Raw genomic sequence first — 18,823 nt, forward strand, 5'->3', positions numbered from 1 at the left:
ACCATGGAGGTAACAAAAACGGTGTCTTGAGATTCAGTACTCATTGTGCCACTTTTCTGTATTGTACTGCATGAAATGGCACATGATAAATATTACCAGACAACCATGAAAGTAAGATTTTGCCTGAAATAGTGTTTGGTTGGTTGCTTTTAAATGAAATGAATGTGATTCCAGAGTGCTACTAAATATTTAGATGCTTTGTGTGACTTTCACCTCATTTAATGCTAAGATATTGCAATAGCTGGATGGAGTCTACGGTGCTACAAGATTAGCCCTTTTTCTATCAAGTTTCTGTGATTGCTTTCAAAGTATAAAAATCATAGCCCCAGGATTTTAAGGCATTTTCCCATGCCCAACTGCTCCCTGGTTTCTGGTGTTTCTGCAGTAGTGTGCTCTTAACCCACCAGCAGCTGGTTACCAGCTGGCAGCATGCCTTCTGTTTGCTTCACCAAGCCATTTACTAACATCACCTTCTCACTCCTTGTTTTCAGAGGCTTAAACTAGAGGACTTTCTCTCTTTCCAAATCTGAAAGTATGGGGACAAAAAAATGAGGGCTGAGTCCACATCAAGGGCATACAAGGAGGCTGAGGGAGCTGGTCTTGTTCAGCCTGGAGAAAAGAAGGTTGTGGGGTGACCTCATTGCAGCCTTTCAGTACCTCAAGGGAGCCTACAAACAGGAGGGGAATCAACTCTTTGAGAGGGTAGATAACTGCAGGACGAGGGGAAATGGTTTGAAGTTGAGGGAGGGAAGATTTCGGTTGGATGTCAGGGGGAAGTTGTTTGCTATGAGAGTGGTGAGGTGCTGGAACAGCTGCCCAGAGAGGCCGTGGATGCCCCGTCCATCCCTGGAGGTGTTGAAGGCCAGGTTGGATGGGCCCTGGGCAGCCTGGGCTGGTATGAAATGTGGAGGTTGGTGGCCCTGCATGCGGCAGGGGGGTTGGAGATTCGTGATCCTTGAGGTCTCTTCCAACCCGGGCTATTCTAGGATTCTATGATATGATTCTATGATAGAGTCCTCAGATCTCTGCAGGCAGATCCTCCAACTCCCCATGGAAACTGGGAATGGCCATCAGAACATACTAAAGGAGAAGGAATCTTCCAGACCCCAATTTTCTTGAGAGGAGATGAAGCACAGGATTTGAGACATCACAGATGTGTGCCCTTCCCCTCTGCATGTTCCCTCAGTCACAGCACGCAGGGGAAAATGCATGCCCATGTTAAACCTTCCTCCATTCCATCTGATCTCTTTCTGAACGTCCATTCTTCATGCTGTCTCTATCACAGCACAGCCCTGGCACTGGCTTTGTCACACCTTCACCTTCATCATCCCTTGAATACAACGTTTACTTGTTGATTTAATGTATTTCATCAGAAATTCAGCAGGCCCTCAGTTTCCAAGCACGAAATGACGGAAAATGTTTTGGCAGAGGCAGGCTGCACCACCCTCTCTTTTAAAAACAGCCTCCAAATTAGCTCAGCTTCCTGGATTTGTTCATGGAATATCACTCTCTGCTGTTTGTTATCCCTCCCTTCAGTTATTTCTGAAGCATTTTTCAGCAAGCCAAGACTGCCTGTAATATGCTGCTATCCCGCTACAGCAGATGGCACTGGTGTTAAGTAAGCATTATGGAAATTTACTGTATTCCTAGAAAAATCAACCAAGTGAACATCAACTAGTAAGTTGCTAAATTACTTCAGGCATTGGGGAAAGTGATTCAGAGACATACTGTGATATGGCATTAGCTGCCTCTTCCTGCTAAGGCACAAGCAAGTCGCTCTCTTGGATCCCTGTCTCCACAAACTTCTCACCTGTATCTCAAAACATTTTCCAAAGCAGAAATAGGCTCAGTGTTACAGGACCACAACATTTATCAACATCACCAAAAAGGTACCTTCTGTTCACAGAAGTTATCTTGAATTGCAGATTGCTGTGAAATCGTTTTTTCTTTGCTCACGCTGGGTGTTTATCACCAGCCTTCTCATAATTGGGGATAAACAAGCTGCAGCTATGAATAGAAGACATGTACATTATGGATGTCACAGGAACAGCTGGACAACACAGTGTAAAGCATTATGTTAAACCTGGTGGCTCACCAAGAACCTCTTGAATGTGCTCTATTAAAATACTCCCCTCAATTCAAGCTGGAATTCTTACAGGTTCTCTATAGCTTTAAAAGTGAATAGAGCATTTTGCATGCTGCATCCCCAAGGCAATACAGAACACATTGTTACATGCCTCCAATGTTTCTGCTGTTGATCGGAATTTTATATCCAAATACCTAAGGCTTCTTACAACCTTTAGTTAGAAAATAACTTGCAATTCTTTATTATAACCTGGACATTTTAAACACACGCATACAAAAACTTTGGCGAGTTCCTCATCCATAAAACACAATCAAATACTACATTCATTCCAAATTATTTTCAGTTTTATTTCTGTTCTAGTACTGGAAAAAAGCCACAGTGCTGTACAGCTGTAGTCATCACACAAATTAAGCTAAAATTCCTTTTAGCGTGGATTTATGTAAGTCATCTAAATAATAAAAGCAAAATATCCATTGTACTCCAGACCTCAGGCTTTTGCAGTGAAGGTGATGATGACTGATCTATCAGCAGATGCTTCTCGATGCAGAAAAGTCTCAATTGTTCTCTCAATAATTGACATAAAATTCTGTATCTTTCTATAGTGTATGCATCACCCTAACTGCCTATCACTGCTTTGCCTCACTATGTTTAAAGGAACGTCTATTTCAGGAGACAAGAGACTGCACATGCTATATTCATGCATACATGTCACACTCTGAATTAAGGATGCTGCATGAACGTCGCAATTCTTTTGTGAAAATATTGCTGGCAGCAGCCTTGCGACGATAATTTCAGAGTCTAAACCTGATGAGCATCATTTGAAAACACAGACTTTTATACAAGAACTCGTGCCTTACTGTGTGGAAGGCCTCAAACCACCGAACAATCCATGCCTACTTTCTTCCTCAGAATAGCAAGCATCAAATGCACAAATCAGTGCCATACAATGCACGCGTGTTGAGATCCCTTCCACCCACAGCCTGAGACACAACCTATTCTCTTTCTTAAACCAATTAGGATCTAGCTGGAACAAGCTCAGAAGGAAAGCCTTCCCATCCTCTTTAGATGAAAGTGCAGTGGGTACAGAGACCTCAGGAAGGAGGCTGAGCTCCCCAGCAGGTGAAACACAAAGAGAGATGGACAGGAGGAACAGCATGGGATAAATGCCAAAGCTGGACAGTCCGTATTTGTGCAAAGGAAAACAACCCCAAGGCCCAGCCTTCTCCAGCTCACATGTATGACGCTGACTTCACTTTTGTACACAGCACTGAAATACTGCATGTTTCAGTGCTGTATCGACTCATAATATATAAGTCCAGTTTTTAATATGCTGCTCCTGAGGTAGGCTGCTGTTTCACAAGATTCACTGAAGTACACACAGAGTGTGGGGAGTATGGATTTACAGATGAAGTGGGCTTGCTCCCTACTCAACTCCTGAGTCAGTTTAATAAATTAAAATGCTAATCTGCTCTTTCTCAACCTAGCAGTGCCAAAGCACTCACAATGGAGGTACTGTGACAGACAGAAAGCAGCATCCTGATGGGGCACCCACTGCAGGAACACTGTGCTTACTTGAGCCACACCACACAACTCAGTGTCTCCTGGCACACCCATTCCCCAGCAAGGCACACAGAAGAGAGAAATCAAATCCTCCATGCCAGTACTTAGAAAACTTCTGAAATTGTCGTGATCTCGCTGTGAAGTGGTGCTCCCAGGCATCACGGCAACATAAGACAGAGCTGCTACTACGTAGTCCTAGAGAAGGCAGTCTCATTTCTCTGATAAGAGCTGTACAGAAAACAATGCATTCATACACAGAAGTGACAGGAAAGCAGTTGCATCCTTGTCTTTTCAGTCCTGATCCAAAAATCGCAGCTCTGCAGTCAAAACACTAATTTTTGTAATGGACTATGTAATTACTGACACTGAGATATGTAAATATATGTACCAGCTCAGGAAAGGCAGCACAGAGGGATTTTTGCACACTCCTTGAAAGGAAAGAGCCACAATCCTTTTGTATTCTATATCCCCAAGCCCTGCACACAAGAGCAGCCAGACACACACACAGCAGGTTAGCAATAACATCTCAAAATGCCAGGTAAAGAACAGAACATCAGCTTGAGCTCTGAACCTCCTTCAGTTTTGGCAGCACTGCATCTGTGTGTGTATATATCCCAAATATATTTTCTTTTTCCTTTTTTAAGAGGAAACTTACGTGAAATCAAAATTAAAAGCTTCTAAGTAGCCTGCCAACTGCTTTTCTCCTCTTTTAAATGTCTAATCAAGGTTACTTGTTCAGTGCTTCTAAAAAGCATTTTGATTCCAAGTTGTATATTCTAAAATGCAAGAGGAAATTAAATGTTAAAAAGTTAAATGATGTGAATTTTTTAGTCAAAGGTGGGAGCAAGACAAAGCAGGCTCAGGAGCACTCAATAGCATGATGTCACATTGATAGTTAAGACTGACAAGCCCACACAGAATTCTGCATTTCATCAACACAGTTGTTCTGTAATGCAAATAGAAACAGCAAAAGGAGACTAATGAAGTGGCTGAAACAAGCAGCTAACAGGAGCCTTGGAGGAAGCTCTTCAGCTGACATTGAGATGTTGAAATTTATCTGCAGAGCCAGGCTGAAAACCAGCACTCTGATGTAATCTCATGGATGCTTGCAACTGGATCTAGAGGTTGGTTTGTTTGCTTTTACAACAGGCACTTGGACACCAAGTACTGAGCCTTACAATGAGCACCATCATGGTATGGCTTACCTGCCTCCAAGCTGGCAAGCTTTCAGTTTCTATCCAAGAAAAGACAAAGAATTTCAAAACATCTCCTTTCCAGACGACCCTGGGTGACATATTCTGTCCTATGGCTATCGAGGCAACATTGGTTATTTTTACATTAAGTAATTCTGGAGTTGAAACATATCTTCAGCAGCCTGCATATGGCTTAAAAAAGGTCAGAGAAAGACAACAGGATGGAAGAATTCAATCCTGTAGAGGCCATGCCAAGCCCAAAACTCGTGTGAACCTGAGCTATTTATTTAGTTATTAATCAAGTCATTTTTAATGCAAGAATGATGAAAAGACCTTGACAGTAACAGCACACACTTCAATTTGATTTTAAAATTTTCTCCACAATTCCCATCACAAATTCAGCTTATTTTTTATGGGATCCCACCTCCCTGGAATCCCATGATGGAGGATGATCCATGAAAATGATGTATCCTGAAGGCTCACATCCCAGCTGTGGAGCTGCCACTCCAGCACACCCAAGGGAAGCAGGCAGGCCTACCTGATCACAGCAGCACAACTGCAGCACTTCCAATGTTTCCTCTCCAGATTGAGAGTTAAAAAGTATCTGTAGTATCTCTTCCAGCCAAGGTCAAGAATTGAAATGACAAGTCTCATCCAAACATTCCTGGGCAACCCAAACCATTCATCCACAATTCAAAGATTTTCATGGATACCAGAGAACTACCCTTGGAATGACTACTTTTTTGTAGCACCCAGGCATCAATTGCCATCAATTTAACCATTTTTTTCCCTTCCCCCAGTACTTTTCTGTCACAACAGATAAGTAGGATGTAAACTTGTTGTCAGCAGCAGACAGGACAGGATTATGCAGAAAGCACAGCCAGGAAGGAAACCTGAGCTATTTTAAATTCATCTGTATTTATGACAAATTAATGAGAAGGCTGGAAGCTTGTTTAAATTAAAAAAAAAAAAAACAACAAAAACATAAGACTTCAAAGGAGTCTGATTTTTTGAGGATTTTTTTTCTCCAGAAGAACATGTTCTGGGCTTAGCAGCTGCAACTGTTTTTTCTCCTTCCAGTTGCTGGAATTATAGGCATGCTGTTTGTTCAGAGATAAAGAGCAATTTAATGCAGACAAAAATTACTTTTTGACTGCTCCACCACTCCTTCTGGAAGCTGCCTGGACAGACTGCTTTGCAATACATTTTCAGCCCTCCATTAAGGAATGGTTTCTTTCCTATTTTGTCTATGTGCCTTCAGATCTTATTTTCTCTCTACGGTGAGGGTCAACTAGATTTTTAGTTTAAGGTGATTTTAATCTACACTCCTCTCACAAATGCTCAGAACTGCCTGCTACTCCAGACTGGGTGAGTCATGAACATTAGGAGCAATGTTCTGATTGTCTGCACTGTTGCCTCTGTATGTTCTCAATACACAATGCCCCACTGTTTCTCAAGATGTCTGTACGTACCTTCTCACTTGAAATCAATTTTCTTATCACTTTCTGATTTTAACTGTTGTAAAGGATGCTCCTTTGGTTCTATATGACTGCCCTCCACAGATGCTAACCAGTTTCCCTGTCTCTAGCAGACTCCCGCATTGGTTTCCCTATGTCCCTTTCAGATTCCATCACCTTTCTTCCCAGAGTAATTCCTTCAGACATGCTGAGATAAACACTGCCACACGTGAGATGAATGCAAATATTTAAATCCATATTAACCATAACTAAAATCTCTCTACAGCATGTTTCACCTTCAAGCCTAATGCAATAAGAAGTACACGAGCTTCAGATAGGATGCAGCTATATTGCTAGCACAATAATCACCACTTTGGAATGGCATTCTGTACTTCTTGGTAAACAAGTTCTTAAAATGGTTATTTCCCAATGCAGCACTATATCAAGATCAGAACGAAGAAATAAAAATCAACCAACAAAGAATGATCAAATCCATTGAAGACCATTCTAAAACCTAACTCACAAAGAACCCCAAGGTGATCGAGGTATTTTGTTCTCTGTTGGACAGCTATCTCTGCAAAAAGGAGGGCAGAGACAGGACAAACCAACAACTGTTATTCTCCTATTTGCACACTTAGTAATTAAGGCACTGTGAAAAAGTTAGAGCTCAGATATATCCAAACTGAAACATATTCGTGTGTAAATGTGGAATCCATTCTCCATTATTACCTGTCACATTCACTTGGATACCTGGAGGTATTAACCTTTTTTTTTTTTAATAACTGAGCACATATGCAAAGCAACACTCTTAAGGAAAACACAGCAAGTTATGAATTGCAGGCCATATTTGTTCTGCAAGGAATGTTATCAACATCAACATGTGCAGCAAGCCTGAGAATTCCCAAGTAAAATACTTAATGCTAAAAAATGTACAGAATGAATCAGAGTCAACAGTGTTTCACATTCGTGAAACCCTCTGCATCTGAAAATGCCAATCATATACACGTGTACACAACTGTACACACACATATGACCACCTCTCCACCCTGACTTCCTAATGACAAAAAGAAGTGCTAACATCTCACCAAAATAAACACTCCTGACTACCATTTTTGTCTTCAGTCAAAGCGCAGATGTGTCTACAATACAGAAATGTACTATTTGCTATGTGGAGTCATGTATTCCCCTTAGTTGGAATAACAGGAAGGAGAGAGTTTCATTAAAGGGTACTGTTTAGAAGTTCTCATTATTTGCTGAATACCATGCCATCATGTCTCTGGGTGACATTCTGAAATGCAAAATCTCAAGAGTTTTACCACTAAAAGCCTACGGGGTATCTTCTGGAGATTAGAATTTCCAACTTTGAATAAACTGTGTAACAAATTAAATGAGAACAGATGTGTACATCAGATACTGTTAATAAGATCCCTTCGTAAAGAATGAGGCAAATCACAATTTTAATTTGAAAACCGGACCAGCGTTTCACTGAACATCATCTCTTCAATATAATCATGGTTTCTGAAGAATTCACTACACACAGTTAAACTGTAAATGACTCCAACAAAATGAAACACAGAAAGACAGAAATTCTTAACACATTCACGAGGTGGAGAGAGGGCTTTCTGATTCAAGGGTTTTTCTTACCTCACAAAGTAGTAAATCAATGATGTGGAAGACCATGCAGAGTGGAAATTTGGCAGTAAAAAGAGTGAGGAACCACTGGGACGCGTACATATGAGCTTCCAAGTTGAGGTCTGAGAAATGGCTATACAAATCAGGCAACTGCTCCTGGAGTACAGGAAAAAATAATAAATGCTTCAGTACTCCTCCTTAAAACAGGATCATCATCTGCAGTGTCAGTAAGTACCAGGCTGCTGAAGACTAAGAAACAGTAAAGTGAAATCCTGGCTTCTTTTGAGCAGCAGTAATAAGTTTCTTTATAACTTTTAGTGGTCACGGTTACAGTTTTAATGAGATACAGTTTTAATGACATTTAATAACCACTATGAATTCTATCACAGCATCAAACAATATACTATTAAATTATACTGAGAAATTACAAAATCTTCAATAAGGGAAAGACAGAGTAGCTGTGAAACTTACATCATGTACAGATATATTTTTAAAAGTTATTTCTTAATCATGTCTTGTCGTTTATAAACTATTCTGTTAAAAAAGCAATAGATACTGGAACAAGCTCACCTTGCAGACCATGAAGTAAAGCTAGCTCTACTAGTTAGCTTTCACTCTGCAATAGAAACCCAGGTCAAGTCTTAGTGAACTGCTAGTAAGTGCTTATTAGTCAGAGCAACAGTGTCAAACTTGCAACTTTTTCTTTAACTTGTTCTGAATAGGACATAATTACACCCGAAAAAAGAGCAATGCACTGAAATCACAGTAAAATGACCTACAGTTAATTTGTATTTCATAAGTGTCAAGATGTCCTGATTTGCCTGACTTCTTAACCACCAGTACAACTCTTAGAAAGCAGGACACTGATAGAGGCAGTCCGAAAGACTGACCTTGCCCTTTGCAGAGCAGAGAAATTCTCTCTGTGTAACATAAGAAATTAGGGAAGAGAGAGAGTGAGCAAACTGACAGACGGAAAAAAAACACAACAGATTAGCAGCAACATCATTATATGAAAAGAAAAATTATAAGTAAATCTGATTTCACAATGTTTGGATGTAGGTATTAAGCTTTCCTGCCTTGGTTCTATTCCACCTCTAAATGAGGGGCTTTGCTGCCCAGAAGGTGATGGAAACAAAGCACCAGTCCCCACACCAGTATTCCCATTTATTAAGTAATTTGTTAGTCTGGCCCCACCTGCATTAGCTTCTCCAGCTGGAAAAATTTGCAATGGAGATCTTCAAAGTTATTTCTGTAGAGGTCCCGCAAGCCATAGTCATACATGATTTTCACAAACACACAGAATGCCTGCTCCTCTGGCATCTGGAACAACACACAAATGTGATTTTAAGAACCGAGCTGAGGATGGACATTCTTTCCACAGACAGACACACACGCACACTTAAATACCTTAAGATGAATTCAAAACCAGGGATGTATTAAATTTTTCAGCAAAGCACTCAGAATTTAGAATTAAGCTACTCAAATCTCAAAGGGATTGTTCTACTTGATGGACACCCTGATGTGGCTCTGTAAGACTTCCTCTGAAGAAAAGGAGGGATCAGATCATAGGCTCATGTCAGTATTGCATCCCTACAACTATACTTTGTGCCAGTAAGTCTGAGATCCATCTCAGGTGCAGAAGTCCAGCTTTAAAGCAAAACGCAACAACAAACCACCCTAAGACACTGACTTCTACCATGAAAGACTTGGTTAGTTGTAAAATATGCAGAACCATATAAACCGCAGAGGTTATAACCAACCCTCTGTGAGAATAATGCTTATCTACTCTCATCCAAACCCCAGAGCATGACAACCTCTGAAGTCAGGTTTTCCATGATGAATAAAGTAGAAATAAATGTTGCCTTCAGAATCTCCTTGTGACCTTGAGGCTGGCTGATCCCCCCTGCTAACATCATGGTATTTTTTTCAGAAGCCCAATCTCTGTAAACTCTATTTCATGTTGGCCAAAATTTCTCACTCAACAGAACTTCAGAAAGCAATACAAATGGCTGTGTGAGCCACTCTGAAACTGCATTGGTTGGCTTCAGTCCACTGAGCACCGAATTTGTGGGAAGCCCTGTGTCATCACATCTCCTTTGTGCCCTCAGGCAACAGAATAATAAGATAGGCACAAGCAGACCCCAAATCAGGTCTTCAATCACGTGCAGGGGGAAAAAAAAACAACTTGCTTTTATGGGCACTGGATTGTTATATGGGAAAACATTCATTGAGTATCAAGAATGACAGCTCTTGACCTTCTAGCATAATTCACTCATCCACTCCCATGCCAACCCCTTATCAAATATCAGCAATTGATGAAAGCTCAGTATTTTTCAAAGAGTCCCTTGTTATTTACCTCCAGGGTCTCATCATTTCTGGTTCATCCTATGATTATGCCCTATCTCCAGGGCCACGTGCAGACATTTCCATTTTCAGACAGCATATGTAAAAACAACTAGTTAACATAAAGAACTGCCAGGTCAGCTGTTAGCTATCTGTGCAGGCTAGATTCACCTAGAACAAGCTCTTAGGAATCTCAGAGCTCTTATGAATCTCAAAGCTCTTATCACCATTCTATCTGGACAGAACAATCCCCACTGACAGCCGATCAAGGCTGCAGCTAAAGGAAAGGAGAAAAAAAAATTACCCTGACCAAAAAGCTTCAGTCTGCTCCAGAATAAAATGAAAGCAAACGCACATTTTTTGCAAGGTAACAATTATTTCTAATAAAATGACAGATGCTCATGCACAAGCACACCTACCTTGCATGCTCAATCAGACACGTGCAGTGACAGTCATTCCTCCCCCGCCACAGGGAGAGGGAACAGAGGTGAGCACTGGGCCAAAGACAGTACAGGCAGAGGCCATGGAGTCCTCACTCTGTGGATGCAGGTTCTCCAGCATTACCAGCCCCAAGGATTCAAAATTTGTAAATGAAATTTACTTTGTTTTTGTTTTTAATTTTAAACAAAACCAATTATTTGGAATTACAAAAGCCAGAAATTTGTATTTTGTTCCTTTAAAAAGAAATATTAGTTTTTTCACATAGTAGCATCTCCAAGAGTCAATCATACAAAGAAAGCCAAATGCAGTGAGACTGACAGCAAATCTTATTAGAGATGGCAACACTGGTCCCCTGAGATTAGAGATTACCTGCTCATCTTTGATGGCAATTTCACCAAAGCAGCAAAATCACAAAAAGCCAGGATGGAAGTTCAGGCTACCCAACCATCCCTGAAAGATATCTACACTGAAAAGAAATATCCTGTCCCAGAAGAGAAGGGGAAACGAAGGAGTCTAGAATCCATGCAAAGACTGGAGAGTTAGAGGGGGTTGTACAAGCATTCACAGATGCAGATTGGTTGAAGAATTTGAGAAAAACACAAGTTGGAGGATATCCTGGGAAGCTCCCAACTTACATGAGTGACACTGCTTCCCTTCCCCCCTTTCTCTGATTATTTCAGTTTAATATCCTATTGTAAAAGCAAACATTATAAAGGGCATATTAAAATGAGTGCAATTGCCATTTAGCATTCCCTGCAAAACAGGGCACTTTCTTCTAACTCCAGAAACACTAGAAAGAAAGGAAATTCTCTACTGCAATGACAGCATACTACCAAGAGAGAGAAGCTAAATATTAGTCAAACACCAAGAATGTGACACCCATTCAATTCTAAACAACTTGGGCATTGCAAATGGATTATCCCTCCAGTGGAAATTAGAAACCTTCTTTGGGTAAAAAAAATTACTTGCAAAGTAACTGATAGGTATGAGCTGATTTGCAGAATATGTGGGACTGCAGTAATCTAACAGAATTCAGATTAACTCTTGAGGAATCTCAAGTTTCTCTGTAACAATTTCACATCATAGATCTCACCTGAAATTACAGCTTGTGGTTAAATAAATCTGAATTTGATTTCCAGGTGGCTGAGGAAGAGCATACGTAACACATGTGCCACGAACATCCTATGCAAACCCACGGTCTGTAGTGTATTTCAATCATGATTAATAATTGAAAGCCTGACAGAAAAAGGCAATGGGCAGAAAAAGAGCTGGTGTTGGGATCTTAGGCGTTTTGTTTAGAAACTCTTCACAGTATCTACCAGTATTTGAATCTGCTTCTTTTCTACTGATGCATCTAAGTTAAAGCATCTCACAAAATACAAAAATCATGTATTTATCTCCCCATGTGTTTACACCTACACGTGTATGTACACGAAGTGACAGGTCAATGTTTGTAAAGATTTTGGTTACAGGCTGAAATATCAACATTCAAATTCAGCTTTCATTCAGAAGAATTTATAAAATGTCCTCAGGAGGAAAGGTATTGCTGAAATTGATGGGCATGCTTTCTTCTGTGAGCTACTCAGAGCATCTCCCAAATCTAAGTTCCTTTTAATCACAAGGGGAGTTTACGTACAGGAGTACTAAACTCAAAGAAAATCTAGCACATCGCTTTCTGGTTTTCACACAGAACTACTTGATAATTTAATGGATTTCTCCTAAATAAATGAAATCTACATTCATAAAAACAGAAGCTTTTATTCACTATTTGCCAGAAAGCAAAAGCAGTAAAATAAATTTAGACAAATATGAAACAGTGCATATCTGTCAAATACAATGTTCCAGTACTACTGATTTTAAGGTTTAAAGCTGCTCTAAGTATCAAAGCATTCATTTAGCAATTAACTCACATGAAGCAGTAGCACAGCTGCAAGGAAGGACTGTCCCTGGCAATAGCCAATGTCTTCATCGTAGACAGAGTATGCCTAGAAAAGATAACAGTCAACATATATTTAAAATGCATTTATTTTTCAAACTGCATGAAAAGAGCTGGATGCAATTTCTCTTCACCTAAACCAGGGATAATTCTGCTGAAGTCAGGAGTGTAAGAATGGGAATGATGCAGCAAGCATGAGCTAAGAAACAGGCAACTGTGGGTTGTGTGGGGAGTGTGCTTCCTTCTTTGGTTTGGGGAAAACAAATCTTCACACTGTGAAAAAAACAGGACTCAAGGTCATCTGCTAGAAAACCACTGAAAACTACATGGAAAATTTCATCAGAAACAGTTTTTCCACATCCTTGTTATGCAGAAAAATGAAGACAATTAATTATTTTTATCTTCCTTTATGGTAAGATGGCCGTGCTATTTTTTTCTTATCATTGAAAATAACAAAACCTTCCTTTCTTCTCTGCTTCTCAGAGACAAGATGATGTTTTGAAAGCCACGTTAGAGGATGTTGAGGATTGGAGGAAACCTGAGACAGTAAGTAACCCAGAGCAGGACTGACAGGAAAAAGACGGCCATCCTGAGGAAACAACGAGGTTATGGTGAGGGAAAACTGCAAGGCCAGAGCTGCAGGAACAAGTCAACAGCTCCTCCTCAGTCCGTATCCTCTGCAAACATACCTGTGTGCATTCCAGTCCTGCATGCAGGCTCCAGCTCTAGAGCAAACCTTCCCTTTACAGAGAAGGCACTGCATCCATCATTCTACCAGGCGCTGAAGTGAAACTGACAGGTGATTATCGAGATCTTCATTCGTGCCCTTCCTCAAAACCAGGACAACACTTGCCAGCTCCCAGTCAACTGGGACCCCTCCAGATTCCCAAGATCATTAAAAAACACTTGAGAGTCTTCACAGTGCCTTCAGCCAATTCTTTGTCTCAAAATGACATTTGGCTCCTTTAAAGCCAAGAGTAATAACATAATTGCCACTAACTTCTGCCAGAAACACTGGAATCGAAGCCAAAATACATGTCAAGTCTTAAAACCACCTTTCCTTTTCCATTCTGACTGGCAGAAACCAAGAAACAAATATTTCTAAGGAAGTCGGCAGTGACCCCAGTAAGGAAGACTTTCATCAGGAACATAAACTGAGCATTCTCTTAAAGCTCACTGTTTAGCAGCAACTCATCCATGCATTTCCTAATACATTTGTCCCTTGGCCTCTACTGCTTACTGTTCCTTAACAGAGGAAATAGAGGCGACCATGATCCCAATCTACTGCTCATTTTCACCAGTCAAGCAACTACAAGATGACTAGTCAAGTACACTGCTGAAAATAATAATTAAAACCATCACTTGTTAATAATCAACAATAAGCAGCCTTTATCTCTACGCTCGCCAAATCTACCGGTCTATTTTAATTGTGCAGCAGTCCTAAAACATGCATAATTTCTGTCTTGAAAGGACAGCTCCAGGTACACGAAATTACAAATAATACACGTGATTGACGCTTTCTTCATATTAAAAGAGAAACATTTTAAATTAACAACAGCAACAAAAACACGTAAGGTAAAAATGAAATGATCAACCTTCATGGTAGCTCCCTCTGTTGTAAGAGGGAGTATTAGCATAATGGCTAATTGTTTGCTAAAAACAGCACTGACTTAATCCAAACCAGCTTCAAGACCATACATAAACTGCTTCGCAAACTGGCAAGGATAAAATTTAAGGTAAGAGAAACTATCAGGAATGTAAACATATGCCTTTGAGACTGGGAAACAACATGAAATTGTGGCAGAAGATGGAAAATGTAGAGTAAAAAAAAAAAAAAAAAAGCAACCCCAATCACATCACTCTGCATTTTAAACACAAATACGAAGGAAGAATAAGGAACATTCTCATGATCAACTTCCTGAGCACAACAGAAGTAGTAATAAATCCATTTTCAAACATAACCAGAGCAAGAAGGCAGAGATTATACTTGGAAAATACATGATGGAGGTACAAAAGTTGTGTTTAAACTCCAGCACAACATCCACATGAACTTTCTTTGTGCCTGTGTTATTGCAGAATAATCACAGAGGCTGTCATTCTGCTGGAATGACTTCCTGCAGGGAATGCGTTGAAGGCTCTGTCTCCAACCGAGCATCAGAAGAGATTATAAATCAAAATGAAGAAAAATACTGAACATGTATTTAGAACAGATAGCATGGACACAAAAAGTTTTGAAGGAAACTCCCCACAGCGTGATCCACACGAGCAGCTATGGCCAGATACATGACTGTCATCTTCAGCTCAGGACAGGAATTACGACAAAACTGAAAAAGATTCTAAAGATTCTAAGTCGAAGCTACGTGATATGGGCAAATAAAGATATATATTTTTTAAACTAACTCTGCAGAATCAACATGATTTTATTTCACTTGCCCAAAGCAAATAGATTTTTGAGTTTTATGCATATTACGTTTCCAATTATATGTATACTTATAGCTTTAAGTAACCTTGGGGACTTGATATTGCTGAAATACGATGTAATTAACCAAAATATCCTCAAAGATGCTGCCTACAAACCACAATAATGCTACGTAATTAAGAAAAGATCTAAGATGAATTATTTAGGATTTATTCTTTAAGGGACTTAAGAGCATTAACTTTGATTTTCCACATGAAATACGAAAACAAAACAAAATCCCAAATCTCCCACTTCCACTGAAGCCGCTGTTTCTTCTAATTTCAAGGGAATGGTATTTTTCCCATGATAACTTGTGACAATGCTGTAAACTTCCAGTTCTTATTTTTTCAAGCTCTTCAGGAACCTCCAACATCAATACTTCAATTAACTGAGATCTTAAATATTCCCTTTCTTGCAGTTTAGATTTAATAAATATTCTGATTCTGACTTAAAGCCTTCCTTAATTCCCTTTAACTTAGCAAAGATCTTATTACAGAATTAAATCATCTTTTCAATAGTTATCAGTCTTCCACAGAGAACTGCACGGTTATTAAGCACATTGTTAGCAAACAAACTGTTTGAAAGCTAAAGAGTCTCATGAAATAAACGAGCAGTAGAGAACCATGTGAATGAAGAATCCATAAATGAACCAATCTTCTGTAGAAGAAGAGAATGGTGAGGCAGTGGAACAGGTTGCCCAACGAGGTTGTGGATGCCTCATCCCTGCAGGCATTCAAGGCCAGGCTGGATGTGGCTCTGGGCAGCCTGCTCTGCTGGTTGGTGACCCTGCACACAGCAGGGGGTTGGAACCAGATGATCATTGTGGTCCTTTTCAACCCAGGCCATTCTACAATTCTGTGATTCTATGGTTCTGTAGATACAATAATTCCATGCTAAATTCCATTCCACTGGTCAGTACCATTGAAAATCACACGTGGAAAGGTTGCTTATTGGAATGCAGTAACTCAGACTCTGGATTTCTGCAACCACTCTGTGTGAGTCCCAATGGTCTGAAAAGAGGAAGTTTACAAAGGTTCATCTTGAATTCCACACCAACTGTTTTTTGCCATTTTTCATCTTCACAAGCATGAAAATGATTCCTTGTACTTGCTGAAGGTTCACATGGACTTGAAACAACAAAACATAAAACACTAACTCATAAGCAGCTTACAATCACACAGCCTATTTGCCTCAACTGCATTAATTGCAACGAATTAGAAATTAAACAGACTCCATGAAAAAGTATTTCTATAGCGTCTGTCTCATGAAAAGATCTTCCTCATATTTGCCAGAGCTTTCACACGCTTCCCAGCAATGCAGTGGGAAAGGTGTGAGCAGAGGAGCTACACATCCCCATCCTCATCTGCAAGAACACCATCTCCTGTCAGTAGTAATGTCTTCTGGCACAGGGAAATCTCACTTCTCTGAAAAAGCGACAGGCACTCTGGCAAGCTGCTCAGCAGCCATACTACATATCCATGATCTCGACCCCAGAAAAAAAGAAAATGAAAAAGGAATGCAAGACTTTTTGACATGCATGCCTGGTTTGTTCCCACTACTTACCTTTGTGTCACTACCGAAATGATCTCAGGAATCAGTGTTTGATACAGAAAGTGCTCTGTGCTGAAGGGAAAAAGACTTGTGCAGAGTCTGAAGAACGTGGTGCCTCAAGAAAACACTCAGAGCTGGAGGCAGCCTTCTCAAGCAACAAGGAATTTTATGACACGCTTGCTCACTGAGTGACATTGGTGATAATACACTTTAAAGTGCCACGCCTAAAAGGAGAATTTAAAACTCCGTACCTGAATTTATTGCAAGGCTAACAGTCTGAAAGCAATGACATTTCTATGTCTGCTTCTATGTACTGCATCCTACAAGGAATTTCTGTCTTCACTGCAGACTGCATTTACCCGTTTATTGTGCATCCCCCAGAGGCAGGTATGTGTGCACCCTACCACCCCAAACCATAGGCCCAAAGAATGAATAAGTGCTCATGCTCTCTCATGCAGGCTCCTGAAAACAGTGACGTCTTTGCTCTAATTCCAGTATTCAAGATTCACAATCCTGGCCTTTTAACCAGCACAACTCAGCAGAAAATCCATATGCAAGAACAGTACTGCTGCTTCCTTGCTGGGCACAGATGCACAGAGAAGGAACCAATGTAAATTGAAGACGACAAGATAGCATTAAAAATCCTTTGCATGAAACAAGACAACAATATTTACTGAAATTGCTCTTCAACCCAGGAGTGAAGAAAATAAACAACTAAAAATAGATGAAGAATAATTCTTAACTAAATCTGCTTATGCTCCTATGTGTATTCTAAAATACGACAGACCACTACAGGAAAGAAAGAGATCTGCTCTTTGACAAGGAATTAAACTAAAGTGGCCAAACACCCATTTGTAAACTAGAACAGTAGCTAAAAAAGTATTGAGAAAAGAATATGCACACGGTGTCAAGAGGTCGTCATCAGAATGAAGGCACCGCAAAGAAGTGAATATTTTTCATGAAAAGATAAAGGGCAGACAGTTTACAGAACGGCATGTGGATGTGGCTCTGGGCAGCCTGGTCTGCTGGTTGGTGACCCTGCACATAGCAAGGGGTTGGAACCGGATGAGCATTGTGGTCCTTTGCAACCCAGGCCATTCTATGATTCTACGATCACATCCTGGCAAGTACGACCAGGATTAGGATAAAACTACAAATCTGATAAACCAAGAAGACAAGTAACAGTAACAAAATACATCATGATAGGAGTGATTCATAGCCTTCCTTGTGCCTTTTTCACTGACACCAACTCTGAACCTCTGAAAAACCCATCCATCTACTTTCACAAAAGCAGGGAAATGCTGTGTCTATTGTTTCAGCCTGCCCGATAACATTATTAACCCTGATAAATTGAGTTCACTGCAGCAAATTCAGTTTCTTCTATTAACATCACAGCGGTTGTTTGTCAAAGAAGAGCTACTGTAATCAGAAAATTAGAGAAAACGTATCTCATATTAAATTGTGCACTGTGTACGTTCCAAACAGTTAAGAGAACTATTTCTGTCACACGCCTTGATTCCCTGGAGCACAGAGCTGCTAACTACATATGCAAGCATAGAAGTAGGTCGAGAGTACTATCCTGTTATGCGTTGTAACACCAGGAGCAAACTCTTTAGATAAAGCTTGAATTTTCAGAGTATTTTAACAGAAAGTCTGCAAGAAGCACAAATATTTCCCAAAGATGTTCTCTCTGAGCAAATATAGTTTATGTGATGTCCTCTAGTGAAATCTCAGATCTCAAATCTGGAACTCTTTTCATTCCTTATCACCACCGTCAGCCTTACAGTTTATTTTTAGACACCTTACTTTGTCACATATACGTTCTGAAATTGAACAAGTTCCCATCTTCCCTGATTTCCTACTGTTCTGAAGAAGAGACTTAAGAGATGGAACTAGAACTGACAGACCTGTTAAAATGAGGCAGTGAGCTTTTAATGGTTTCCCTTTTTATCTGACAGCTCAGATCATCTCTTGTTTCAGTGGGGCACGGAGGAAAAGCTCTTCTTTTTACTCTCCCACTTGAGGAAAGACCCCTTCTGGCTTCATACAATAATCCCATTCTTCAAATATCTCATTTTCACGTCAAAAGAAGGCCCTGAGCACACAGCTCTGTTCAAAGCTATGTCAGCAACCTAAAGCGGTTATTAGAATGACATATTTATGAGC

The 18,823-nt window shown here is 40.1% G+C and overlaps 1 protein-coding gene across 2 annotated transcripts in view; it reads right to left on the reverse strand.

Annotated features, from left to right (window-relative positions):
* RABGAP1L (RAB GTPase activating protein 1 like) overlaps positions 1-18,823 on the reverse strand; it is a gene marked incomplete at both ends in the record, with an annotated part of 181,804 nt that overhangs the window by 71,107 nt on the left and 91,874 nt on the right. For both annotated transcript variants that reach the window (XM_079536078.1, XM_079536077.1), the window contains 3 exons: positions 7,941-8,084; positions 9,123-9,248; positions 12,623-12,697. In XM_079536078.1, the coding sequence (XP_079392204.1) occupies positions 7,941-8,084; positions 9,123-9,248; positions 12,623-12,697 (345 nt within the window). The remainder of the gene's footprint in view (positions 1-7,940; positions 8,085-9,122; positions 9,249-12,622; positions 12,698-18,823) is intronic.

Source organism: Tetrao urogallus (genome assembly GCF_951394365.1).
Source record: "Tetrao urogallus genome assembly, chromosome: 5".
Lineage (NCBI taxonomy): Eukaryota > Metazoa > Chordata > Aves > Galliformes > Phasianidae > Tetrao > Tetrao urogallus.